General features: G+C 40.9%; 2 protein-coding genes across 7 annotated transcripts; one reads left to right on the top strand and one right to left on the bottom strand.

Moving 5' to 3' along the window:
• Nucleotides 1-80: 80 nt before the first annotated feature.
• hibadhb (3-hydroxyisobutyrate dehydrogenase b) lies at nucleotides 81-9393 on the bottom strand. Of its 3 annotated transcripts, none has more exons than XM_035629024.2 (8): nucleotides 9263-9393; nucleotides 6054-6214; nucleotides 5850-5959; nucleotides 5633-5754; nucleotides 1902-2035; nucleotides 1640-1716; nucleotides 1376-1532; nucleotides 81-798 (listed from the first exon to the last, which is right to left on the bottom strand). In XM_035629024.2, exons 2-8 carry the CDS (start codon nucleotides 6198-6200, stop codon nucleotides 640-642), a joined length of 906 nt encoding a protein of 301 aa, XP_035484917.1. In that variant the 5' UTR covers nucleotides 6201-6214; nucleotides 9263-9393; the 3' UTR covers nucleotides 81-639. The 3 variants fall into 3 exon arrangements, with proteins under 3 accessions (XP_035484917.1, XP_035484925.1, XP_035484907.1); XM_035629032.2 differs by having other exon boundaries at nucleotides 9254-9276; XM_035629014.2 differs by lacking the exon at nucleotides 9263-9393 and adding an exon at nucleotides 7159-7315.
• tax1bp1b (Tax1 (human T-cell leukemia virus type I) binding protein 1b) lies at nucleotides 8394-24474 on the top strand. Of its 4 annotated transcripts, XM_035628892.2 has the most exons (19): nucleotides 8464-8545; nucleotides 10414-10491; nucleotides 11449-11642; nucleotides 14528-14630; nucleotides 15091-15281; nucleotides 15399-15557; nucleotides 16485-16633; nucleotides 16793-16883; nucleotides 18128-18313; nucleotides 18467-18724; nucleotides 19439-19609; nucleotides 20012-20084; nucleotides 20395-20513; nucleotides 20605-20730; nucleotides 21869-21955; nucleotides 22509-22710; nucleotides 22830-22993; nucleotides 23082-23167; nucleotides 23448-24474. In XM_035628892.2, the coding sequence occupies exons 3-19, from the start codon at nucleotides 11466-11468 to the stop codon at nucleotides 23644-23646; spliced, it is 2541 nt and encodes an 846-aa protein (XP_035484785.1). In that variant the 5' UTR covers nucleotides 8464-8545; nucleotides 10414-10491; nucleotides 11449-11465; the 3' UTR covers nucleotides 23647-24474. The 4 variants fall into 4 exon arrangements, with proteins under 4 accessions (XP_035484776.1, XP_035484805.1, XP_035484794.1 ...); XM_035628883.2 differs by lacking the exon at nucleotides 10414-10491 and having other exon boundaries at nucleotides 8394-8545; XM_035628912.2 differs by lacking the exons at nucleotides 10414-10491; nucleotides 20605-20730 and having other exon boundaries at nucleotides 8394-8545.
• Nucleotides 24475-24491: the final 17 nt, after the last annotated feature.

Below are 24491 nucleotides of genomic sequence, written 5' to 3'. Positions count from 1 at the left end.
AATGAACACGATGCTTCCAGACTTAAAATTATTTCAGGAGTTACTGTAAAAGGCAGGTGTTAAATTAATATTGTACAAAGTTTCAGACATCACGTCTTTATTTCCTAACAGGATCCCATATGACACACCCTTCTCCAACAGTAACATTTCCAATTCCAAGAGAAATAATCGCAGGAAAAAAAAAGGGCAACTAACAAAAAGATAAATATGCGGAGACTAAACGGACGTTTTGTCTCGACAAACAGAGCTAATGATTTTTCATTCTTAACACCACAGATTCCCACCACACTCTTTGCGTCTGAAGTAATGCGATCTGCAAAGCGGCCACTGCAGAGATTCTGCTCATCTTCTGAATCCACATCTGCATGTCTGACAATCCACTTGCTTATAAAATTGAAAGGAGTGTTTTATTTAAAAAAAAAGACTACAGATCACACAGGAAACACGATTTTTCCAATAGGAGTTAAGTGCTCACAGTATCTTTCTTGGAGCTCGCTCGTGAGCTTCATGTCTTTCACAACTTTGAAAAAAAGTAAAGAAAAAACAAAGAGGAAGTCCTGAGGGTGAAATGCACCCCCTCCCAACTACACTAGTGTAGGGCCAGGCCTGGCAAGGCTGTGGACAGGGTGGGGGCTGACATTACTGACCCTCCTCCTCACGCAAGAACTGGAATACGGAGGAGAAATCCTTGCTGGCGTAACCACGTGCACACATCATACGGTAGATCTGATGGGCTAAGGAGCCGAGGGGGACAGGAGTCTTTGTGTTCGTCGCCGTGTTCTGTGCGAGGCCCAAGTCCTAAAAAAACGCAAACATATATTAGAAAAACCTATTGAGCGGAAAATTAAACTCTTAAACGGAAAACCACCATTCCACACATCACAGGGAGTTTTTCTTTTTGTCGTAATAATATGGGCTCCATTCTCTTTCAAGAGGGATGTAAACTGCAGCTGAATAGTTCACTGCACCATTTTAAGATGTGACCCAAGACAGAAACTTTTCTTCTTTAAAAAGAAACAAGTCACTAAAGTCACTGTTACATGCATGATGTCCGACACAGAAATTAGTCCCTGACGGACATATGATAAATCTGATACATAATATACGAATGGAAAAGGAAAATCCACTTAAAATCAAAAGATGAATATATCTTTTTAGCTAAAAAGTAATTGTGACAGTAGGCAATAATAATTTCTCTACAATAATAAGAGGAAAGAAATTTTTATGGTCATAAAATATGATTTAAGTACCTCGTTTTTGTGATGACAAGGGCAACATGAACAAAACCATACGGATAAAACTTTTGTGGAAACACAAATGCCCAAAGCGAAATGCAGGCTGAGGAAATGGAGGTTAACACCGACTTCAAACTGACCTTCGCCATCAGCTGGGTGCCAAAGCCTCCCTGGTAGTTATTCCCAGAGGGGACTCCCTCCATGACTCCAGGCACAGGGTTGTAGGTGTCACTAGACCAGCAACGGCCTGAACTCATGTTCAGGATTTTGGCCAACAGTTTGGGATCGAGCCCAAGTCTGTGAGCAGAGACATACTTCATGTTTCAGAAAATATATCGCAGTGGCATATGGCGACATGATTTAGAAATGAGTTTAATGTTATTTGTTACCAAGACGGTGTTCACCTGATTCCCAAGTTCATTGTCTCTGAAGTGCCAATCATTCCAATGGCTAAAAGCATGTTGTTACATATTTTGGCAGCCTGCGAAAGATACAGTATGAGTGTTCAGTCACCTCAACACCAGGTTAAGTACTCATTGAAAATTTTATTCATACAAGTGACAAACAAATACAAAAACTACAAACTGAACATGCATAATTTAAAACAAAAACACACTTTAACTGCATCCCGATATTTCCGGGTAAATATGAAATATCAGCTCATACCTGTCCAGTTCCGACTTGACCGCAGTAGACCACGTTGGCTCCCATGCAGCTCAGCAGCTCTTTGGCTGCAGTAAATTCCTCCTCTGCTCCTCCGACCATAAAAGTTAGTTTTCCCGAACTAGCGGCACCAACACCTGAGAATGGGATACCATGTTTACATAGAACGAACCATGCAGTGATGGTGGGAATTTTCTCAGAGTCTCATCCATTTAAATAAAAGCAGTCTGAAGGTAATCATATATGATATATCAGCTACCAATATTCATGATGCATGTTTGGCACAGTATTAAAACAAATACATTTTTTAAAAATTTAAATTCAAATTTTGTCATGTGACAACACTGTATGGGCCACACATTCTATGTCACTACTGTTCATTTTCCAGATGGACAAAGCTTTGACAACCAATGTACAAACAAAAAAAATTATTTCATTGAGATTCAATAGGGAGATAATTAAATAAATATAAGTTTAAATGTCCATGTAATAGATAAAAAGATTTCATCAAAAATAGCAATCAGTTGGCTACAAAATATATTTATGTAATGTAAAAGAGTCTGAGCATAAGCTAGAATTAATTAATCAATTTGTGGATATTAATTTGAACATTAATTTCAGTGATTTTTAAAAATCCTTTTCCTTTGCTGTAGCTTGGTACTACAGGGACAAACTTGCTATTAATGTAGAGGACCTAAAACTCTCAAAATGAAATTAAATGCTACATCAATTAAGAATAAAAGAAGAAAAATAGGAATTTCCACGTGATAAACAATAAATGGGAAAATATAGCCATTCAAATTTGAGAAGCAAGTCTATCTCTAAAATAAAATAAAAATATTTAAATGTGGATGATAAGAACTATGGCTTGCAGAACTTTGGGACTGTGCTATAAAAAGCCTTTGCCTACATTTAGGAAACAGCTGTTTCTGGATCTATTTGTACATTTCAGGTTGACATGGGGTTAAAAGCTCAGCAACACAGGACAACCAGGTGCAAGCCACATGGTTACCAAGAAATTAACCAACGTAGTTGGTTTACAGGAAGCTAATGGAGGAAAAAAGCCCCAAAAATGTGTCCTATACGTTTCCCTCTCCGTCAGTCTCTGTTAGCAGTCTGCAGTAGCGTTTTGTGATAAGTGAGATGTGGAAAGACTAAACTGGTGGAGACAGGTGGGAGTTAGAACAAAAGCATGGGCGATGATTCAAAATTTACAAAGAATAGCAGTCAATTGAAAAACAACATTTAACAACTGAGTTTAAAGTTGACACTGAGACTTCTGCTGTAAAAATGGAGAAAGTGCATTATAAAATATGTTGGATTTAGTGTAATTGTATGAGGCTCACATACACATCCAGTGTGTGACTTTGAGGACAACACCAAAAACTGATCCTGAGTGATTTTAGAGATGCAGCACAGAATGGAGGGGAAATGAATTTGAGATTGAACTGCTGGAGTAATTATCTACATTATTTTCCCAATCTATTCATTATCAAAGCAACTCAAAATATTACAACATGCTCTGAAAGGAGAAAAATTTAAAGATCTCTCAAAAATAACCAGTCCTTGCTTCAAAAGAGGAGGAGAAAAGGTGCATTTCTTACTTGAGCTACACAATAACTATACGTCTACTACATAGGCAACATGCCCTTTGGTTACAATTACATAAAAAACGTTGTTGGATTTTCTCCAGTGGAAGCATTCCTCTCAACTGTGCAACTACTAAACCTTCACAGAAGCATTTAAAGTGTAAACGGAGAACTGTAACTAGAGAGGCCTTGTTTTTTTCACCAGCTAAAGCAAAATAAACGACTTCCTTTATTTAGTATTTGTTCTGGGGGGCAAAGCAAAAAAACCTCTTTTCTTAAAAAAAGAAAAGAAAAAAAAGCCTGACCTGCAGCCATTTTTGTCAAACTTGGTCTTTTCATTGTTACTGAATGTTTACTGGAAAACCGTGTGGTCATTCCCCTCTCGGAGATATCCCAGAATCCTCTCCCCAGGAAATTACCATGTTTAAAAGTTTAACAAGTCTCAATTTGAGATATTTCTGAGCATTCTGAGGAAAAATGAAAGATGGCAGTTATCTCATTTGGCCCTGACATTTTTTCACACAGAAACAACTCTGAGACACATGCTGACTCAATTACATCCCCACCACCATGTGTGCTTTTATGTTAAAGCTTTAACCGCACTGGTTAAACAGTCACTACCACGCCACTGTACTTCTCTTGATTTCTGTACAGCCACAGACAGAAAGACGTGTTCAAAAAGGTTCATTTAGGAGCAAAAGCCTGGTGATTGACGTGACGTATTACAGAATGACACAGTTCAGTTTGCACTGGTTAAAGTGCTGCTACCACACACATGAACGCGCACACACACACACACACACACAATGTTCAAGGCAGAAAGCAGGACAACTTTAATCCATGTGCACTACCACAGGACGGAAGCATATAAATCATCACTAATCTTTAAGGCCAGACCATAAAATGGACCAACTCCAATTCAAACAAAGTGGCTGTCCTGACGTTGACGAGGCCAAGTTCAAACAAACCCTGTTTCTGTGTGGACCCCCAAGAAAGTCAGAGAGCAAACACTTTACAGTTAGAAACATTTGTGCAGGCAGAAGCAGCGCATCCTCCTCCTCAGATACATAGATACTGTTATTGGTGCACTTTATTAACTAGTGCTTCAGCAAAAAACTGCATAGGTGGCAGTACTGAATAGTACAGTACAGCCACCACCAAACAGTTAAAGTTTAACCTAACATAACAATAAAGTAGATGGTGAGTACAGTTAATGTAATGACAGATTCCATGTAAATAAGAGCCCTTTCCAATATATAACCCATGAGGAATGTGGTAAGACATACTGGACGCCATGACACAAAAAGGTAGACATTTTCCACACTAAAATTGAAGGAATGCTTGATTTGCCAGGGGGACTACTTGCTAAATAACACAAATTAATACATATTTCCACAGATTTTATTTCACCTACTCAGAGATTGTGGACTAAATATTAGATGAACCTTAAAGTATAATGCAATACAGTTCAAAAATTCACAAGGGCCTCAAAGATTACCATAAGTTCTGAGCGATCTGATTGCTGAATGGTTACGGCGTGTACCACACAGGCATATGTGCACTCAAGCAAAAGATACTCAGTGCGACTCTGAGCTTGTTGACAATTTACTGCATGTCATCCCCCTCCGCTCTCCCTATAGCTGCTGTCAGGCATGCCCTGAAGTCCAGATATTTCCTGAACTTTTTTCCTGTGGGGGCTTTATGTGAGAACTCGAAGCTCCGCAAATGTTGCTCTACACATTTTCTGTAATTTTCCTGCCAGCCACCCATGTTAAATTTTCAGAAAATGTCAAGAAAATTTACAGTGAGCGTGTTGATGACACTGCTCTCTCCGCAGCGGACTTATCATGCCCTGCCTCCAGCACATGCCACAGAATGTTCCGCAAATTTTCCTGATGGTATAAAGTGTCTGACTCAGACAATCTCCTGCTGCATCCATCATTTGTGAATAACAAACAGTTTAAACAATAACGGAACCTTAACAAAGTTAGCTTTTAATGCAGGAGTGTTGTACAACCGTCTTAGTATTAGATGAAGGAAACCAGATATATTGACAACTGTATGCATGTAGACAGTTTATGGTCAGAGGGCGCATTGCAACGTAAATGATACAACCTAAATTATAATCAAAAATGTAAAACGTACCTCCTGATACAGGTGCATCCATAAAAACTGCGCCCATCTTCTCTGCAGCGGCAGCCATCTCTTTTGAAACAGCTGGGTCGATGGTGCTGGAGTCGATGAGGAGGGAGCCTTTCTTTACCTTTCTGTGGAAAAAAATCATACAAAACTTTCTTTACAGAATCTGGGATGATGGCATTAGGTTTATCTTAATCATATTAAAAGAGAAACCAGAGTGTACTTGAGAATGCCATTAGGTCCAGTATACACATCTACGACATTGGGACTAGAGGGGAGCATTGTGATGATGCGGTCAGCCTTGTCTGCTACCTCAGCAGGATTATCTACAATCTGAGAGAACACACAAGGTCCCAGGGTTAGAAGAGAATAAAAAAGAAAAAGGGTGCAGAAAATTAAAAAAGACTTGTGTATTTTACTGTCCCACCTGTGCACCCATCTCTTGTATTTCCTTGCAGGACTCTGGGAACACATCTGTGGCAATGACTGGGTATCCGTGCTTCAGCAAGTTCTTTGCCATTGGGTTTCCCATGTTGCCCAGACCAACAAACCCCACCTGTGTCTTTGAGGCCATAGACCTCGTGGAGACTACATGATAACATAACAGCCAAATAGATCAATGACGAGACAAATAATCCTCGTCACATAATACAGGTGTGGAAAAAATACAAACATTTTTACTAGACACATTTTTTAATTTAAATATCCATTTAGATTGTATTTGGATACTTTCAGGCAGTACAAAACCTCGCTTAGCTGTAACCTCTTACCAAGGCCAAGAGTGCCATTTATATTTGACTTGCATCTTAACCAGATGTAGTTGCCCTTAAGAGTCAAAGTCATCTTATGTAATCATACCTAGGGTTTTTCAATGCTTACTTAAGAATAAAAGGTCATTCTTTCATAACACATTTATTTCAATGTTAACAGACATGGTTCAGAGAGATACTGTTTTACTCGTTAAGGTCATCTTCAAACTAGCAAAAAGTACTGAGTATACACTCGAATTGTATAACTAATATTTGTTCACACACATATAGTTAGCTAAATGATACCACAATGCTATGCAACCTCAAAGAGCAACAACAGGTTTTAGCAGGAAAACGAGCTCTTTTTTTCCCTCGTAGAAGATCCTTTAAGTTGAGGAGTTTTACTAAGTCAGAGCCACCTGCCATCTTTCCACAAAGTGCAGGGTGACTGATATTACATAATGTGCCTTAAGTCAAAACAGGCATACAGTGCGGAGCAGGACAGCGTTATGAAACATTAAAGCGGAGACATAACATTTGTTGAATGTGCGTAGCTCTGGTAAACGGCCCGACAACGAGTTGGCACAGAACTTCATTGAACAGTTAATTTCTACCAGGAGACCCTGAAGTAGCAGCGGCCAACAGAGCAAACACAAGCTAGCCAAACTTCTTCGAGTCTTCAAACGTTTTTTTAAAAAGCCCGAGGCGTGACAAGACGTAGAGCTTCTAAAGTAACAATACACCGTGTACAGTGTGAACAGAGTCTGAGTTTGTACTGCTTACCACACAGAAAGTCAACATGCTTGCTGCACCTTCCAACTAGATAGCGAGACCCTCTCAACACAGCGGCCATACTTCTTCCCTCTTGATCTTGCGTGTGACGTCGTCCCGTCGCACTACGTAATTTAATGACGGTTCTTCCGTCCAATCAGGAAACAGAGCTGCACCGCAGGGCTTGCCTAAATTCAGCCAATGAGCTGTAGGGGGCGGGACTCGGATATGTACAAGCGGTAGGTACATGGACACGTTCAGCCTATGGGTGTGTCATAATAACGACAATAAGTTCCTATAATATATCATATAAACATAAATTAAAACGTAGCATAAATGGTTGTTGAAACGGTGGCACGTTGATACGCATGCGCATTGGCTTTTAATGCGGCAGGGTTATACACACGTCTGCTGATTGGGTAAAAACTCTGACACACCCACCAATCACAGAAAAAAAACTTGTTTCGAGGATACGAGGTGTTTTTTTTATTATTGAAAATACGTATATAAAAAACAAATAGGGTATAATCTCCATTCGTTTAGAAAATATTTGTTGTCTCTGCTTTTAGCAATGAAAAGTGCTCTATAAATGAAATGTATTATTATTATTATTGTTATAACTGTGGCTAAACGGTCATATTGATCGATCCCCAGGCTTCCATATCATCAGATTTGTTACATTTCCTTCATAGTGAGCATATTTATGACCAACAATGTACATTATCATAATTTACTGAGAGAGTGACGGTTTTTCAACAGGTCCCCCAGTGGTGGGAGTTCAAAAGTAAGACTACATATGTATATATATGTACATATATATTATAATATTAATTTTAGAAAATTTAAAACAGATAACACTAAATTGGTGTCATGATTACATTGTGATGTATTGTAACAAAATGTTCCCGGTGTACAAAGAAATGTGCTACTTTTGTTTGATACAGACCTAAACTAGGATGATATATTTATATACAAAGTAACAACCAACTAATGCTGCGAAATATGGTGTAGCAGAAGATAAGCAAGTAAAATGCACATAGGTTCTTCAGTTAGTTACATTCCGCCACTGCTTATCATATTAGTTTTAGAAAATAAGCTTTTAAATGTTTCATGTACTGTCTGTGGATACATGACAAAACGCTATAATAATTATGTACTTTTTCACAAATCTGGCCCATACTTGGATCGATGTTTCATTTACTATAATTATGCAATTATTTGCGGCTTTATTTCTCTGTTGTCATTTGGGTTTTTCCTCAGTGGGATCCCCAAGGTCCCTTTCCGGAAGTGACGTAATGTTATTATTCCAGGAAGAGGGCTGGGGGAAAGCATTGAACTGCGTCAACAATTGTTTTCATGATACACTCGGATTCTAGCGTCTGTTCAGCATGACAACAAGGTATGTTCGGGATTTATTCCATAAATGTGACCGATAAAGATCGTTTGACTCTAGTTTTTAGGCGGTACCTCGAGAGACCGCGTTGCTAACCGATTACGTTAGCTAACCTTGTCCTGCAGTTTACAGCAGTGCTCTCCGCCGCTCCTGCTTCGTTGAGGGCGTAGTGACGTGACTAACGTAACGCTGTGTACTTTGTGTACAGTTTCTATATGTGAAGTGGATATTTTAATCAGTGGTCAAAACATTTCCTAGGAACAAATGTGTCTGTGTTCTGCTCTCTGCCAGTGTAGTTGTCTTGTCAAGTATGTGGCTAACGAAAGAGCTAGCTAGCTGCTTAGCTAACTTTAGCCAGATATGATCAGTTTCACATCAGGCCTCGCCACGTAGTTTGTAGTTGACGCTTGTCGATTTCAGCCACTACTGGGTGCTGTTGACAAACTACACGTCAGGTTGATACCTTCGGTGATTGTTGTAGTCGACAACGATGTTAAGAGTTTCTGATCATCCGAGGAGGTATTTTGGTTTTCACAGGCCTAATTACGTCGTTCAAAATTCTGTCAGCTGAGGCCCCAAATGGAAAATACTACTTGATGTAGAGCTCATTTTAATCACGTGGCCTTGTAGTGTCATTTTTTTAACTAAATGTCTGCTGTATCAAGAAGACTGTTTCTATACGGTCATCTTAATTATGATAGTAATTTGATGTACCTTACATACTTAAACAATGCCTCTGGGCCAGTAAAAGTTTGAGGCAGGTAAAGTTGATCGACCGGTCACAGTGATTGTTATTGACAGTATCATCTCATATGACATTCCAGAGGCAGGATTCAGGGTTATCTCTGGGTTTTCCGTCATAGGAAGCTGGTTCTCTTCTAACCGGGGCAAATCACCATGGTAACTTATGCTGAATTGCTAACCTGCTCCGGAGCAGGTGAAGTTGGAGATAAGAGATAAAAGCCAGTCATCAGCCCAACTACTGACCAATCAGATCACTGGACAACCAATTATAAAGCGCAGCAGTTATTGAGCCCAACAGTGACCGCCCTCTTTTTAGAATGGTGTTGGAAGTGAATTTCTGATTCACTCACTCCATTGACATTTCATAAAATCCTTTTATTAAGAGTTTTAAGTCTGGATCCAAGCCAGTTAACCACAATAAGAATCTTGACCATTAAAACATTTCTTTTAAGACAGTTTCTAAAGAACGGAGGGAGAGTTTATCACACTTCATAAATACATAGACTCATTAATATTAGAGCTTCATTTGAAATTAATAAAGATAATTTGATCCCCAGACAGTGTTTTACTTTCTTATTCTTTTACTGCAGCTCGGAACAACAGGAGGAGACATTGATGATAAATTGTAATAAATACGTAATACTATCTTTATTTGAACAATAATCCACACACTGATCAATATTTCTCATGATCATGAATGAACTGTTCAGTGTGATTGACCTCATCACACATTAACTTTTCTCTGCTGCTTCAGCAGCAGAAACGGCCTTACATTACTTCAGCTTCTCTTCATCATAGATTGATCATCATCAGACAAAAGGGCAAAATAGTAAACTTGATAAATTCTTGTGCTTATTTACATAATATTTATGGGCTGACTTTAAATTTAGAAAATTATTGTTTGAGTGTTTTATTTTCTGTTTCAGTTGTTTGATCATTTTATTTTATTATCTTATTATTTACATTTCACATTGTAGAATGTCACTTTACATGTCGCTTAAACCAAATTGACCTGCCCGTACCTGCGTTTCTTTTTGTTTCATATTGAAAACTTTGTTTATGGTTCTGATGGTGTTGCTAGTAATGACCGACTCTGTCTCTACCACATGAATGTGATTGTAACCGGACAGGAAAACCCAGGGTTGACTGAGACAGTTGATATCCAGCTTCGTAGTACAGGTTCTCCAGGATGGTCAATTTTATCCTGGGTATGTTTAACTCGCTCCGTAGTCCAGGCCCCTGCTAGGTAACACTAATTCCTACACACTGAACCTTTTGATAGCGAATTTGTATTCATCTAGAAAATCTATTTCTACTATTGATAGGTTAGCACAGTTGACCGGTCGTTCATAAATTGATTATCACAGGTTCCAATGTGTTTGGGTCCAGCACAGACTGGTGTGATTTGGCTTGTTTGATTTTTACATGCTAGTCCTAGTAACAGATCCAGTGTCACTGTTAACAAAATGAAACCACTTATTTACCTGCATTCATTGAATTTAGGAAACTCAAGTAGTAGTAGAGTATATATCAGATTTCATTTGGAACAGCTGTTTATCTATTGAACTTGAGGAAGGAAAATGTCGCCAAAAGCTTGTTGTCACATTGTTACATAATCCTTTGGCTGTGTATACCTGTCATCATCATTATCTGTATGACTGTGTTTCAGCAGTATATGACATTTATGACCATGTCACATTTATAACGATTTTGCCTCCAGTCATTTGTAAATACATCTAATGAACTGCAACAATTAAAAGACCACAGAAAGTTTGTATGGGCATAAAAAGGACAAGCACTCCCTGAACGTGTAAGTCTGAACTGTCCCTCACAGGGAGAAAGGACACACCCTGTCCATAGCCAACCAAATGTATACTTTTGTTGAAAATATAGATTTGCTGTTGCAGCTGTAGATGAAGTTTGAAGTTCCTTCAAATCCTCTTTCAAAATTGTTGCTGACTAAACAATGAACACTTGACCTCAAGAAAAAAAGTTTGCACTATCTCACTATAAGTGAATCATCTGTGAACTTATATTGCCATTAGCAGACCATTGTCTGTTATTCTCCGTCATTGCAGTCATTATAAAGAGTGTTATTTTATTTCTTTCCGTGGTTACTGATTTTTCTAACAATTCATTTTGTTGCTTGTCTCCTTCCTGTGTAGCCACTACTGAGTGATTTATGGCACTGTTCCCGGACGGGACCTTATTAAGCAACAACATGGACACATCCAACTTTGCCCACGTCATCTTCCAAAATGTGGGGAAGAGTTACCTGCCACATGCCGCACTGGAGTGCCACTATACCCTGACGCAGTTCATCAAACCAAATCCAAAGGACTGGGTTGGCATTTTCAAGGTGAATATCCCTATTCAGTGTATTAGAAAATCAATCATTGGGAGAAAATTAATATTAATGTGGAACAACGAAATCTTTGCTATCTGACTTAACTTACAAAGGATAAATATGTGCCAGTGGCCTCAGAATTATTATTTTGAGGAAGGAAAATTAAGAAATTCCAAGTCAGCCATTGTCATGTTTACTTGAAACATGAACATGGCAGACTTAATGGAGCATTTTGACCCCCACCACACATTTGAAAGGCCCACATGGATCTTGTTATAAGAGCACATTAAACCAAATACAGTGGCAGTCATTTATTTTAGCCTCATCTGTAGTGAATCGTGGATTTAGGAAGAAGCCTGCGGCTCCAGGTTTGTCTAGACCAACGGGACCAGAAATTAGATGGAAACTGGAATTAAATCACACAAGATCAAAATAAAAAGTGTTTGTCTGTTGTGGTTGCAATGGTTCCTGTTTGCTCATTTGCTGGAAGTCAGAAATACACTGTCATCCTGCACTTATTCTGGTAGCTTGCGGTAATGCCGCGAAGTCAGCCAAGAAGGATTGTCTAAACCTTTTTCATCACGTCGACATTTGTAAAGTTGATGGAAACTTTATACTTATTCTGTCTCAATAAAAACGATTCATATGTTTAGATTAGAATGTGCTACATCTGATGTTTTTGTAGATTTGAGAGATTTGATGTATGCATAGGTTTTTGCCAAGCTCACAGGAACATGAAGTCATGTCAGGCTAATGTCTGGAGGCTGTTTAAACCCTGGATTCAGCACATTGTTATGGCTGGATGCCACATCACAGTGTGTTTAGCCTCAAGGTAGGCAGCAACTCTGGCAGTACAGATTTTGCTAAATTCTTGAGCCTCTAAAATAAAGAGCTGAGCTGAAAAGGCCCGAGTGCAGGATCATAAATCCTGTAAATGTTCTTGGCATCGCTGACAGATGAAACATTCGAGGGCCAAGTTCTTGTGCTTGCATGCACAGGGATACCTGGATGTGCTGTGCATCATCTGTGTCAGCTCCTCATGCAACATTGGTACGCAGTCAAGCAGAGCAGCTTCTGTTGTAGATCATAAGGAGTGATATTACTTTGGCAAGGGTTTTTAATCTAGCTGATATATAGAGTATGTTCCAAATATGTCTAGATAAGTGTAAAACTAGAAAATGTCTTGTGGTTCCTTCAGTTGATGTGAGCTGTCAGCACAACTGTCAGTAACTTTGGTTCAAAACTAAAAAATTAAATTAAATGACTAAATTGATTTTTTCCCAGATTCTTACCCTGTTTCATGTCGGCCTATAAGAATTTATGAATGGCTAATAACACAAGTTGACGTGGCGAGAGAAACTAAGCATGCTGATAAATAGATGGGAGACAGGTTCTTATTTGCTCACGGACAAAAGCAGCCGTCGGCCCTTTGATGTTGGAACATTTACCATACTGCCTGATGTGAGCTGTTCTCGGCTACATGGAGGAATGTTGTTGGGAGAGGTTGTCACAGTGGCCCAGGACAAACCAAGAACAGCTTTATAATTAACTTGTCTCTGAGCGCGGCCTCTCTGTGTGATTCATGAGCAACTTGCCTCCTGAATTTACCCAGTCTGACTGACAAGCCATTACCTCCTGCAGCAACTTTGACACCGGCTCCCATTGGCGTCACTGCAGAAAGTATGACGCTGGCCAAAATTTAAGCTTAAATTAAAACATGATTTGCTTTGCTTTATGATCATTTTGTAACTGTTGTTTTTAGGAGGTTGCAGTGTTGCCGGTGTTGATGCTTGAGTAACCAGTCCAGTTTTTACTTGTATTTCTACCCCACCGCTCCCTCCTCTTCCTCTACTACTCTATTTATACACATTGCGGACCAGTCTGTGGTGAGTGAAAGAGTTCCTCTCAGAGTTTTCACCCACCACCACCACCACCACCTCTGCGGCTCTAATGAGTGGACTGGTGAACACTAGCCCTCAGTAATGACACTCACTAACTAGGTGCATGTTTTAATTGCTTCCTGTTCTTTACTGCTGGAGGCTGGAAATGCGCCGGTAACAATTGGGGGTTTTGGAGCGGCAGGGCCCTCTATCTCTGGCTCTGATGAACACTCGCAATATTGTAGCCGCAGGGTGTTTGTGAACAGGTTAGAGGATAGACTAGCCAGGGGGGGGGGAATCTTGCCGACATCAAAAGCAACATCTGTCGCAAAAGTATAAATTTAAACGCGATCTGTTGGCATGAATATTTAAAATATAGTTTAGGCAAAACACTTTGAAAGTCACATCACACAACTTTAATCTATGTTCTGTGGCAGAGGCTGTGGTAATGGGGTAGTTTGGCCGGGCTTGTTGTGGATGCGTGTGTGTGATTGTGCACACTGGAAGCCAGCCCACTCAATGTGACTCTGATTTCCTCTGACAGTTTTATGGCACCGGGCTGAAGTTATGGATGTATTTTCTGGACTCCCTCATCATCAGCCATCAGTTAGCAACACATAAAATACATATAATTACATTTTGGTTTGCATTTTCAAGTTGCCTATGTATAAAATTTTCACCTATTTTCCCTTTCCTGTTAGAAGTGAGTTGTAGCTACATTTCCACAGTTGGGCTTGTTCACGACAAAGGCTGGATGACGTACACATGGCGGCCAGGAGTTGGAGTGGTTTTCAGAAATGAACATTATTCTTCCTAGACAAAAAGTGGAATTAGGCATAGTCTTGCTTCATTCTCCCAAAGATTGAAAACCCCACGATTTCTGTAATTAACCAGTTTGAGATATTTTGGAGGTGGCAGTGTGGATTCTATGGAGCCGGTTAATCCTCCATTGTTATTATCTCACACTGATGTGGTGAGAGCGCCTGGTTGAATTGATTCCCCCACAATGTCTAACAGGTCGGTTGGAGCACAGCGAGGGACTATTACACATTCTTGTGGTCACCTCTTCCTGAAAACTATGTGGAGGGCACCGCAGTCAACAGAACAGTGGTCTTCCAGGGTAAGATCATGCCATGGTTTTATATAAGCTTGACACCTTTTAACAAACACATATCTGAGGTCTGTTTTGAGGATTGTAAAAACTTTAGTGCCGTCAGTGAATGAAGTGAAATGAGAAACGTTGCCCATGGATCTCTGTTCTGGTGCGAGAGACATTTTAGTTAGGTGTTTTTTTAGAACTTTTATAGAGTAATTGAGACTGACACAAAGGAAGGAAAGGCATGTCTCATTTGTTTTTTAAATTCAAGCCCACAAGATGTCTGAATCACTACAGCAAAACATTTACTGCAGCTTTTACATCTCTGCATTTTATGTCAACGTTAAGATAAAATTTTGTGATAACAGTTCAGTTTAAATACATTTATGGACTGAGATGAATTTGGGGTTGTACACAAATATTTTTGCTCCGCTTATTCATACTGGTGTGCACTCATCATTCATCTGGTGTCATTCTTCCCCAGGATACTATGTTCCCAACGACGACGGCGAGTTCTACCAGTTCTGTTACGTGACCCACAAAGGTGAGATACGTGGCGCTAGCACGCCGTTCCTGTTCCGTGCTAACAGCCCTTCAGAGGACGAGCTGCTGACTGTGGAGGATGAATGCAACTCTGACATCCTGGTGGTCACCACCAAGGCCGGGTTCCTCGAGGTAGTGTGTTCCTCAGAAGAGCAACTTAATACGCAAGTGTTTTCACGGGTCTCGTTTTGGCTGCGAATTGTCATGTGAATGTCCCAAACATGTTGAACAATTCATCTTTCTGTGCAGCAAAAGATGGAAGAAGCCCAGAGAGAGAAAGTAGAGCTGGTCAAAAACATAGCCCTCCTGCAGCAGGAGAAGGAGCAACTGGAAGCTGAGAAGGAGAGTCTGCAGAAAGAGTGTGAGCAGGAGAAAGAGACTTGTGTCCAGCTGAGAAGAGAGAACCAAGTAAGCAAAAGGAGCGAGAAAGAAGGGAAAAAGTCATGTTTCTAGCTTTTGTAGAACTTGCAGATTTGGCCAATGGAACAAAAAGCTTTTTTTCCTTTTTTGTTGTATCATGCCTTTGTACTTAAATTTAGCTGCAGATGCCAAAATAATGGTTTTATGTGATTTATGCGCTTGTCTTATTGTTGTTGTTAGTCCAAGTAAAGTTTTACATTTGGCCAAATAGTCTCTTAGCACCCCCTAGCGAAAGACTGAAAACATGCATCGCTATTCAAACACATGAGCCACTAAAAGTATAAATCACACTCTGACAGATATGAATGTCTGTATTATCAAAGTTGTAATTCAGCCTTTTTATTGCATAACATTAAGTCTTAAAAGCAGTGTCAGTAATAATTCATATTGCTGTCCTCTGTCATAAATCTGGGTTTGAAACGCCATTCAGATAAACACATGATCACAGAATTTGTGGCTGTTAATTTTATTACTATACTTTTATATGATATTTTTATGTGCTGTGAATATAAAAATTCAGAAATTCTGCCTATAAACAAACTGTAAAAAAAATAATATTTCCTTTTGCTTTTTTGACGTCATCTTTTAATATTGAAAACTGCATTGAGGCATAATGTTCATTTTGATTTAGACTCGCCTTTCAAAGACAATTAACTTTTTATGTTTCACACACATTTTCCACAAGCTCACAGTCAAAGACAGAGATGGAAAATGAAATACTTTGGAGCTATCTTTTTAAAAAAAAAAATTTTTTTTTTAAAATGTTAGTTTTAACCTCATCTAGATTTAAGAGTATATTCTTTACTCTATGAGTGAAAACGATTATACTTTTTATTAGATCATGTCGATTACCAATGCTCTGTATTTTATTTGGTCTCAAGATTGTTTCCAACATTGTCTTTGCTTGTCCCCTAGGAGGTGCAGAATTCCTCCCAGGCCTTGCAGGAGGAGAAAGAGGAGGTAAAGAGGAGACTGGAGGAAGCCACAGCCAGAGTCATTCAGCTGGAGGAGGATCTGATCGGTGTCACGCAGAAGGGCCTACAAAAGGAAACTGAGCTGGACAGGTGAGTTCAGGGGGGAGGGGGTAGTCGCATATTCACAGATGATTTAGATTTTTCACCTGGACTCATAATGGCCACGATCAATTGGCCGAATGATACGAACATGTGCACTGTGATGTTTGATACAATTTGTGACTTACAATTTTCATGACCCTTTCTTAGTCTCAAAGACAGAGTGAAGAAACTTGCAGCTGAGAAGGAGCTCCTTGAATCTCATCTCAAGAATGAGAAGGATGAGAAGGAACTCTACAAGGTAATGTGCTGTTGGTAGTGAAACATTTCTCGTATGAATTTTTCCTCAAAAGATCTGCATTGTGATTATGCTTTTACCATGTTAATCCTTAAAAAAATGTATCATCACCTGAATATTAATAACAAAACAGGGAAGTTTCGGCTATGGCGAGGTAGCAGCTGGTTCATGTCACGTGGTTATGTCAATGGGGTTGACTACCAGTGTTTGTAAATACATCTAATGAACCAGTGTTTCACAGAGCATTTTTTAAAATGTTAGCATAGCTACCCTGCCACCTAAAATTAAATGTTGATTCAATTTTTTTCTTCAATTTTTCTGCTAAAACGCGTCTTTTATTTCTTCACCGAAGCCAGAAGGGAAAAACTGATTGTGAGGTGGGTGGTTGGGATCATCAACAATGCTGGAGGCTGATGGAGAATGTCCTGCAGTATGGGTCGGGGGCACCAACAATCCTGCTCGCCGTAGCTTATGATGCTTTCAGAAGTGCCCTTGTAGAAGGTGGTACGGGCTGTAATCAGGAGACTTGTCCTCTTAAGTCTCTTGAAGGAATGGAGTCGCTGTTTGTTTTTTTAACTATTGCCGAGCTGTTTGCTAGTTGGGGCCAACTTGTCCACAAGGTGAACTCCCAGAAACTCAATGTCACTGACCCTCTCCACAGCAGCGCCATGGATGGTCAGCGGCGTATGATGGTGCCTGCCGGGCCTCCTGAAGTCAATCACCAACTCTTTAGTTTAGTAGAGGTATTCTAGTGTACAATATTTTTGCTACAATAGATTCTTGAAAATTAGAGGTCCAATTTTTTTGTCTTTCCTGTTTCTTTCCTGTTATTCCCCTAAGACTTGGAACACTTTGCCTTTTACTTTCACAAACATTTAGTCTAACAGGGTACGTCTTTTTCTGTTCCCTCTCTGATCTGTCTGGTTTTCCTACCCCTTTGTTGTGGTGGGCACTACACAGGAACTGGGAGTACCACACACTGCACTGTTGCCATGGAAATGGAGCCAAAAAACCTATTCCTTATTTAACTTGCACCATCACAGTGGGGTCGTCGCACAAGGAGAACTTTATAGGCCTATTTAAATATCTGTTTTGTAATTGAGTTCATGCAACATTTATTTTAACAGTCATATGCTCTTTGGTACATGACATTGGTGTTGTATAAATGAGGCAAAAGCCAACAACTTTGTATTTTCTAACTTCTCATGATTTATAACCTTGTGTGTTGGGGCATATGTTTGCACCAGATTCACCTGAAAAACCGGGAGCTTGAGAACACTAAGCTGAGTGCAGAGCTGCAGATGCTGAAGTCTGTGGACGTTAACAAGGAGAACACCATTGCCCAGTTTAAAGAGGAGGTGGGACGCCTGCAGATGTGCCTCACTGAGAAGGAGAAACAGTACAGAGAGATGCTGGCCAAAGTTTCTCCCTTGGTAAAAAAAAGAAATTAGTTTTTTAACACGGTGGCAAATTTTGAGATGTACAGCACTTAACTTGACACATTCTCACTTCCAATGATAAATTGAAGATTATTTGTTGATTATGCAAATGAAAACCGTCACCTAAACTATGTTTGTGTCTGGCAGGGAGACATGAAGGCCCTGAAGGAGCAGCTACGGCAGAAGGAGGAACAGCTCCAAGCCAACCAGCAGCAGTCCTCCCTGTTGGCCGCAGAGCTGCGCGACGCCTCCAGGACCCGCGACCGTACCATGTCTGAGCTCTACCACATGAAGCTGGAGGCCGATGCCCTTCTCCAGGCCAAGGCCGACGCTCAAGCCCAGTGCGTCCACTTGGAGTGTCTCGTGGAGCAGATGAAGATGGAGGCCAAGCAAGAAGCAGAAGCAGTAAGGATGATGACAATCTACATGTCAGGCTTCTTGGACTGATTTAACTGTGTCTGTGTCTGTGTGTGTGTGTGTGTGTGTGTGTGTGTGTGTGTGTGTGTGTGTGTGTGTGTGTGTGTGTGTGTGTGTGTGTGTGTGGGTGTGGGTGGGTGGGTGGGTGGGTGGGTGGGTGGGTGGGTGTGTGTGTGTGTGTGTGGGTGGGTGGGTGTGTGGGTGGGGGTGGGTATATATTAGTTATGTGACATTATTTGACATGTATAGTATCAAGGTAGGCAAAAATATCAAATTAATTTTGATAAGTTATACAAAATGACATGTCAATCTGTCAAATAAATTAAATCTCCTCATTTAATGATATAGAAGTAAGTAATTGATTTGTATTTTTATTGTTGAGATGTAAAATGCATTTTACAGTAATTCTCGCCATTGAACCACAAACAATATATATATTTAAAGATGGTATGATATATTTTGGTTTATTTAAGTTATGGGTATAAAGAACAAAATAATGGAGAGAGAAAAAGTCCCAGAGGGGTTTTTACGGCTTCTGTTGTTCAAGGAGGCTTTATTTCTTTCCATAGTTCAGAGCTTCTTTGACTCTAAAATCATTTGACTCTTTAATCATAAAAAAACTGTTAGATAGTGTAGATGATATCCCAGTCATAAAGGCAATATTAGTTAGGGGTGTTTAATGTTTTTTTTTTCCGCCACAAGGCCAAAGCAGAAGAGGAAGCTGCTGCAGACCCAGCTGTCATGGCAGAACTGCAGCGAGAGGTGGAGGACCTCAAGATGCGGCTTCACATGGCTGCAGAACACTACAAGGAGAAATACAAGGAATGTCAGCGACTGCAAAAACAAGTCCTTAAGCTCTCTGAGCAGCAAGGGGTAGGTCAAAACTGTATACGGGCCCCTGACAAGTGACAGAACAGAACTTGCATCAAATTTCTGGAACATACATGTTTGAAAAATACTCTTGAGATTGGGCAAATTCGTCTTTATCACCATTCAAAGTGTGATTCATTAGTCATCTAACTATGCACGTTTTAATGCATCTTTGTAAAGTGAATACACAAACATCTTGAAATACACAACGAAACTTGTAAAATTGTGTCATGTTGTAATCTCAGGAGCATTCTTCGGCTTGAGTTTTTTATTTTTTCATGTTAGATTTTTGTACAGATCCTCGTGTGTGTCCAGCTCATGCCTGTTTCCTTCACTGTTAGTTTGTCATGTTTTCAGTTGCTCTTGTCTTCTCTCATTTCTCACCTGGTCTTTTCTTGTCCCCAGGAGCTGAAGAGAAGCTCAGCACAAGATGCCACAACTGTGCCTGCATCTGTGAGTCCAGACACATCGGTGCCAGGTAAGTTTAATCTCACTGTGCCAAACTGTATAAAAAAAAGTGCATTCTCTTATCAAGTGAAAAAAAACTGATAATGCTCTGTAGGTTTACCGACAGTATCATATCTTAGGCTGCTGCCTTGACTTTATTTCACATTAGATACCAGTCAGTCAGTTGTTTTATTTTAGACCCTGGTGGGTTCAAACATCATGTAATATTAAAGTATAATATGGAATCAATTTGTAATTTTGATTATCAACAGATGAACCGACAACAAAGTAACCAAGTACGGTTGCTTTTCCTCATCTCACTGTATGACTTGTCTTCACAGGGAGTCCCGGCTCTGCTGATCCTATGCTGGAAGCCATCATCCAGGAGAAGCTCAAAGGGATCAGCAGAGAGGCGTCTGACCGAAATGACAAGTACAGAAAATGCAAGCAGATGCTGGTTGTAAGGAAACCATTTTTTCCCCCACATTCTGTTACTGGTCAGGTATCCCAACATTGGATGTAAGGTATGACATGGTGTGACTGGTCTTTAGGAGGAGAAGGAGCGTAGCTGCATGTTTGCTGATGAGCTGGCCAAAATGGAGGTGAAATTTAAGGAGCAGCTGAGGACCAATGAAAACCTGAAGCTGCAGCTGGCAGCAGAGGAAGATCGCTACAAGGTCAGTGTAGCCAGAGTGCAGCCGCCGGCGATGCTCTGCTGCCTTTGAAGCAGGTCCGTCTTTGGACTCTTCTGTGTTTTTTTTTACCTCTTGTGTACGGCTGCTCTGGCTCAGGGATTGAGCCTTTGATGCTATCGCTTCCCTTGAGCACAGCTCTACTCTTGACAGTGTTGTTTATGAGAAGGCCTATCTGTGAGACGACATTTTACTGCTGTTTATGTCAGACTCTGGTGACAAGTGAAGCCTGGCTTGGAGGAGTCCTCTCCGGTTGCCTGGCTAATGCTGTGCTTGGCTCGGGTCTGGCTGATATTTGCGTAGTGTCCCGGAGGAATTCAAACAGGTTGTTTTTCTTTGAGCAGCACCGTACGTAAATCAGCCCTCAGAGAAAGAGAAGCCTTTTATGGGTGTTATCAATTAATGCCATGCAACTAGGTCTGACTGTGTTTCAATGATGTGCTTTTCAATCAGAAGCACACGTAAAAAAATTGAGAAAAGATAACAGCCCCTTTTATACATGGCCTGTTGAAGGTGGAAATGTCACAGTTTTATTCTGCCTCGCTGTTTTGTATAAATGGTACAAACACCTTACACGGGGCATTGTTGTTCTGCCTTCATGCCGGCAGCAGAAGTAACCGCAGAGCTAGAGAACAGAACTTCTCCGGAGGGGCGGGATGGGACAACGCAAATGTCGCTTCAGACGTTTCCCCAACTTTTCCTGCCAGGCCCCCCTAGTAAAGTTTACGGAGAATGTCAGTGAGCCCATGTGAAAGTAAAAAACCAGGCAAATCTCAGGAGTATTCAGAATGAGCGAGTGGATGTGTTGGTGACTGTAAACAAACATTTCGTCATGTCCTGCCCCATGCTGCTCCACCCAGATGCCACAGAATGTTCCACAGATTTTCCGGACAGTCTCCTGCTGCCCAGATGCAATTTTACTGACCTTTTCTTGAATTCATGTCTGAATACAGCTTATGTAAAAGGGACTGTTATGTTCAACCGCTCGCCTCTGACTCCAGAACATCGGAATCAGATGTTTACTGACCCAAACAATAAGCCGTCTTTTTTGGGTCAGTAAAGGCGGTATCATTTGCGGGATGTTTGCTATCGTCTCTTCGTTTCTCTGATTTGTTCACCTCAGAGCCAGGTTGCCGAGAAGGGACGGGAGCTGAAGGAACTGAAGGTCACACTAGCACTTGTTGTGAAGGAGAAGGAAAAAGTGGAAGGGGTTAGTGTTAGCTTTCATTTTCTCTTTTATAGACTTATTCCACTCTAAAAATTCCCTGAAAAGTGCTGTTTTCCCTCTCCCAATCTGGTATGTGTTTAATTTGCCTCTAATTGTAGAAGCAAAGTAAATGAGTTCTTATTTTCCATTCCATTACTCTGGACCACAGCGAGGTCCTCGCTGGCCTAGAATATTGCTTGGAGGTAACGCCGTTACAGCTACGAGGAGCAGAATGACCCAATTTGAGGTTTGGACTGTAAATTAAATTGGCGTCTGCAACTAACATCAATAAAACACGGCGTCCTATTCCCTTTTGAAAATGAGAAGAGTTTCTCTTTTAATGAAGGCACTAATTAAAACTGTTTGTGTGAGCTAGAGAAAACGCGAGAGCTCACGAGCTGCAGCAGTCGCATGTCGCTCGGCTCGACAGACTGGGAGGCATACAGAGATGAAACCACATGTGTAGTTCCTCAGAAAATATACCGACCATGGTGGCATAAATGTACACACAAACCTATATGTATATACAGTATAAATATGCTGTTGTCTGCCACAGGAACTCCAGAAGGGCAGCTGCAGCCGGAAGGGCGACCAGGGGGTTGGTGAGAAAAGCAGCCTGGAGAGCATCCAGTCCAGCGTGCCTTTATTCCTGCAGTACCCCGTCCCTTACACTCAGGACGCCCCCACCCCTCTGCTGGTCTCTCAGAGCCCCAGCAAGCTGCAGTTCGGGAACCCTTACTCCATCTCAGACTCAAAAGGTTGGCTTTCCATTCAGAAAGTAACATATACTGTGACATCAACCTTCCACACCGACAATTGTAGACTTTTATTCAGCGCAGCTGCAGCCACTGAATGTCGGTGAATTGTCTCCCGGCAGATGAGGCGGATGAGGAGTTCTCAGATGACCAGCTGCTGAGGCTGCCCCCCGTGGGCCCGCCCTCTTGGGACAGCAATGTGGTGTGTATCCAACCCACCCGCAACCACAGCCGGCCGGAGGGCCACGAGGAGCCCGAGGAAAAGCAAAGCAACAACAACAACAACGTAAGCCTCTCTCCCATTTGTCTTTTCTTTCTTTCCCTCGAGTTTTGCCATACGTCAGTGGACTGATGTTCCACCTTTCTTTTCTCAGGCTGATGCCAACGAACAGCCCACAGCAACTGAAACTCACAGTCCATTTGTGAACGATGGACAAACAGCCTTCTGCTTTGATCCCAGGTAACGCACCCTCACATGCCTAAACGCTCATAAATGCCGTACCGAGCCTGCTGCGCTCTACAGTTTCTCAACCTGCGCATTGTTACATGTGTCTAGTGTTTGTTCTGCTGCACAACCCCCCTTTTGTTGGCACTAGTTGAGCGGCAGGCCACCCACATCGCATCAGACAGATGCCATTTATTAGCCTGAGCTCCTGGTTTGCCTACATCATCGCTTGGCTGCTTATTTACGTGAGCTTTCTCTCCTTGCCTCTCTCTCCTCCGTCCCCGCCCGTGTGCAGCATGGACATGAAGCGATGTCCGCTGTGCGAGGTTATCTTCCCACCCAACTATGACCAGAGCAAGTTCGAGGAGCATGTGGAGAGCCACTGGAAAATCTGCCCAATGTGCAGCGAGCAGTTCCCGCTGGACTGCGACCAGAAAGTGTTTGAGAATCACGTGCTCACCCACTTCGACAGCCACCCGCTCAACTTCGACTAGAAAAACAGAAAAAAATCAGCACATCAGCTCTGCCTACTTCCTGTCAACCACTGAAAAAAATCACTCTGCACTCTTTTCTGCATGTAATGGTGTGAAGATCCAGTCTCTAGGACCGTACTGACTTTTCCGCTTTGTTACTTCAACTTAGAAACACTTTGAGGTGAATGGTATTTTAATTCAGTTTACATTGCAGGGCTACTAAATCTGTTTGCAAATTAGACATTTTTTTTTATAGGTGGAAGATTTCCCTTCATTTGGATCTGGAGAAACACGTATGGGGATAAGACTGTTCTGTACGTACATATATTGACTTGGCTCTCACAGATCTGTTAGACTACAGGATGTAACGAATCAGGGAAAGAGATAAGTGTTTACCAAACTTACATTTAAAACATTAAACCCAACCACCACCTCCTTAAACATCACTGTACAAGTAATACGCTCAGTCTTTTCAGAAAGCAGTCTTGGTGCACTATATGCAGTCAGGGAGAACATCCAGACATGATTATACAGTATATCGAAAGATCGTCTATTTTAAGAGTAATGAAAAGCCAATGATATTGTGAAAGCCTTGATTCTTTGTGTTTATTGATTTGTTCTGTTCCTTTAGTTTTGATTTTGATTATTTAATTGGGTTATTGTGTTCGGAATCCGTAAGAACCTTCGTCATATCATCAGCTGATCGGTGCATGCTGAGCTTTCGTTGAACTTCCCCCTCTTTTGTTCTTCTCTTTTAAAACAATAAGTTATTTTATTCATAGAAATGTTTCATTTGTTCAGTGAGTTCCATGTATCTAATATGTACTAATAAAGTCTGTTTGAAACAGAGTCGTCGCCTTCCAAAC

The sequence above is a fragment of the Scophthalmus maximus genome, chromosome 1 (assembly GCF_022379125.1).
Source record: "Scophthalmus maximus strain ysfricsl-2021 chromosome 1, ASM2237912v1, whole genome shotgun sequence".
NCBI classification, from domain to species: domain Eukaryota; kingdom Metazoa; phylum Chordata; class Actinopteri; order Pleuronectiformes; family Scophthalmidae; genus Scophthalmus; species Scophthalmus maximus.
The sequence above is the reverse complement of the archived record's forward strand: the minus strand, read 5'-3'. Positions and strand labels throughout refer to the sequence as shown.

What these genes read in the sequence shown, in the direction of transcription:
- tax1bp1b (XM_035628883.2), top strand. Translation starts at nt 11,466, where the DNA reads ATGGCACTGTTCCCGGACGGGACCTTATTAAGCAACAACATGGACACA. An exon ending in TGGCCAAAGTTTCTCCCTTG is followed by an intron (nt 18,314 to 18,466) that starts GTAAAAAAAAGA and finishes TGTGTCTGGCAG; the next exon opens with GGAGACATGAAGGCCCTGAA. An exon ending in AATGCAAGCAGATGCTGGTT is followed by an intron (nt 20,514 to 20,604) that starts GTAAGGAAACCA and finishes ACTGGTCTTTAG; the next exon opens with GAGGAGAAGGAGCGTAGCTG.
- hibadhb (XM_035629014.2), bottom strand. Translation starts at nt 7,228, where the DNA reads ATGGCCGCTGTGTTGAGAGGGTCTCGCTATCTAGTTGGAAGGTGCAGC. An exon ending in TACAAGAGATGGGTGCACAG is followed by an intron (nt 5,960 to 6,053) that starts GTGGGACAGTAA and finishes GTGTTCTCTCAG; the next exon opens with ATTGTAGATAATCCTGCTGA. An exon ending in GGATGCACCTGTATCAGGAG is followed by an intron (nt 2,036 to 5,632) that starts GTACGTTTTACA and finishes TCCCATTCTCAG; the next exon opens with GTGTTGGTGCCGCTAGTTCG.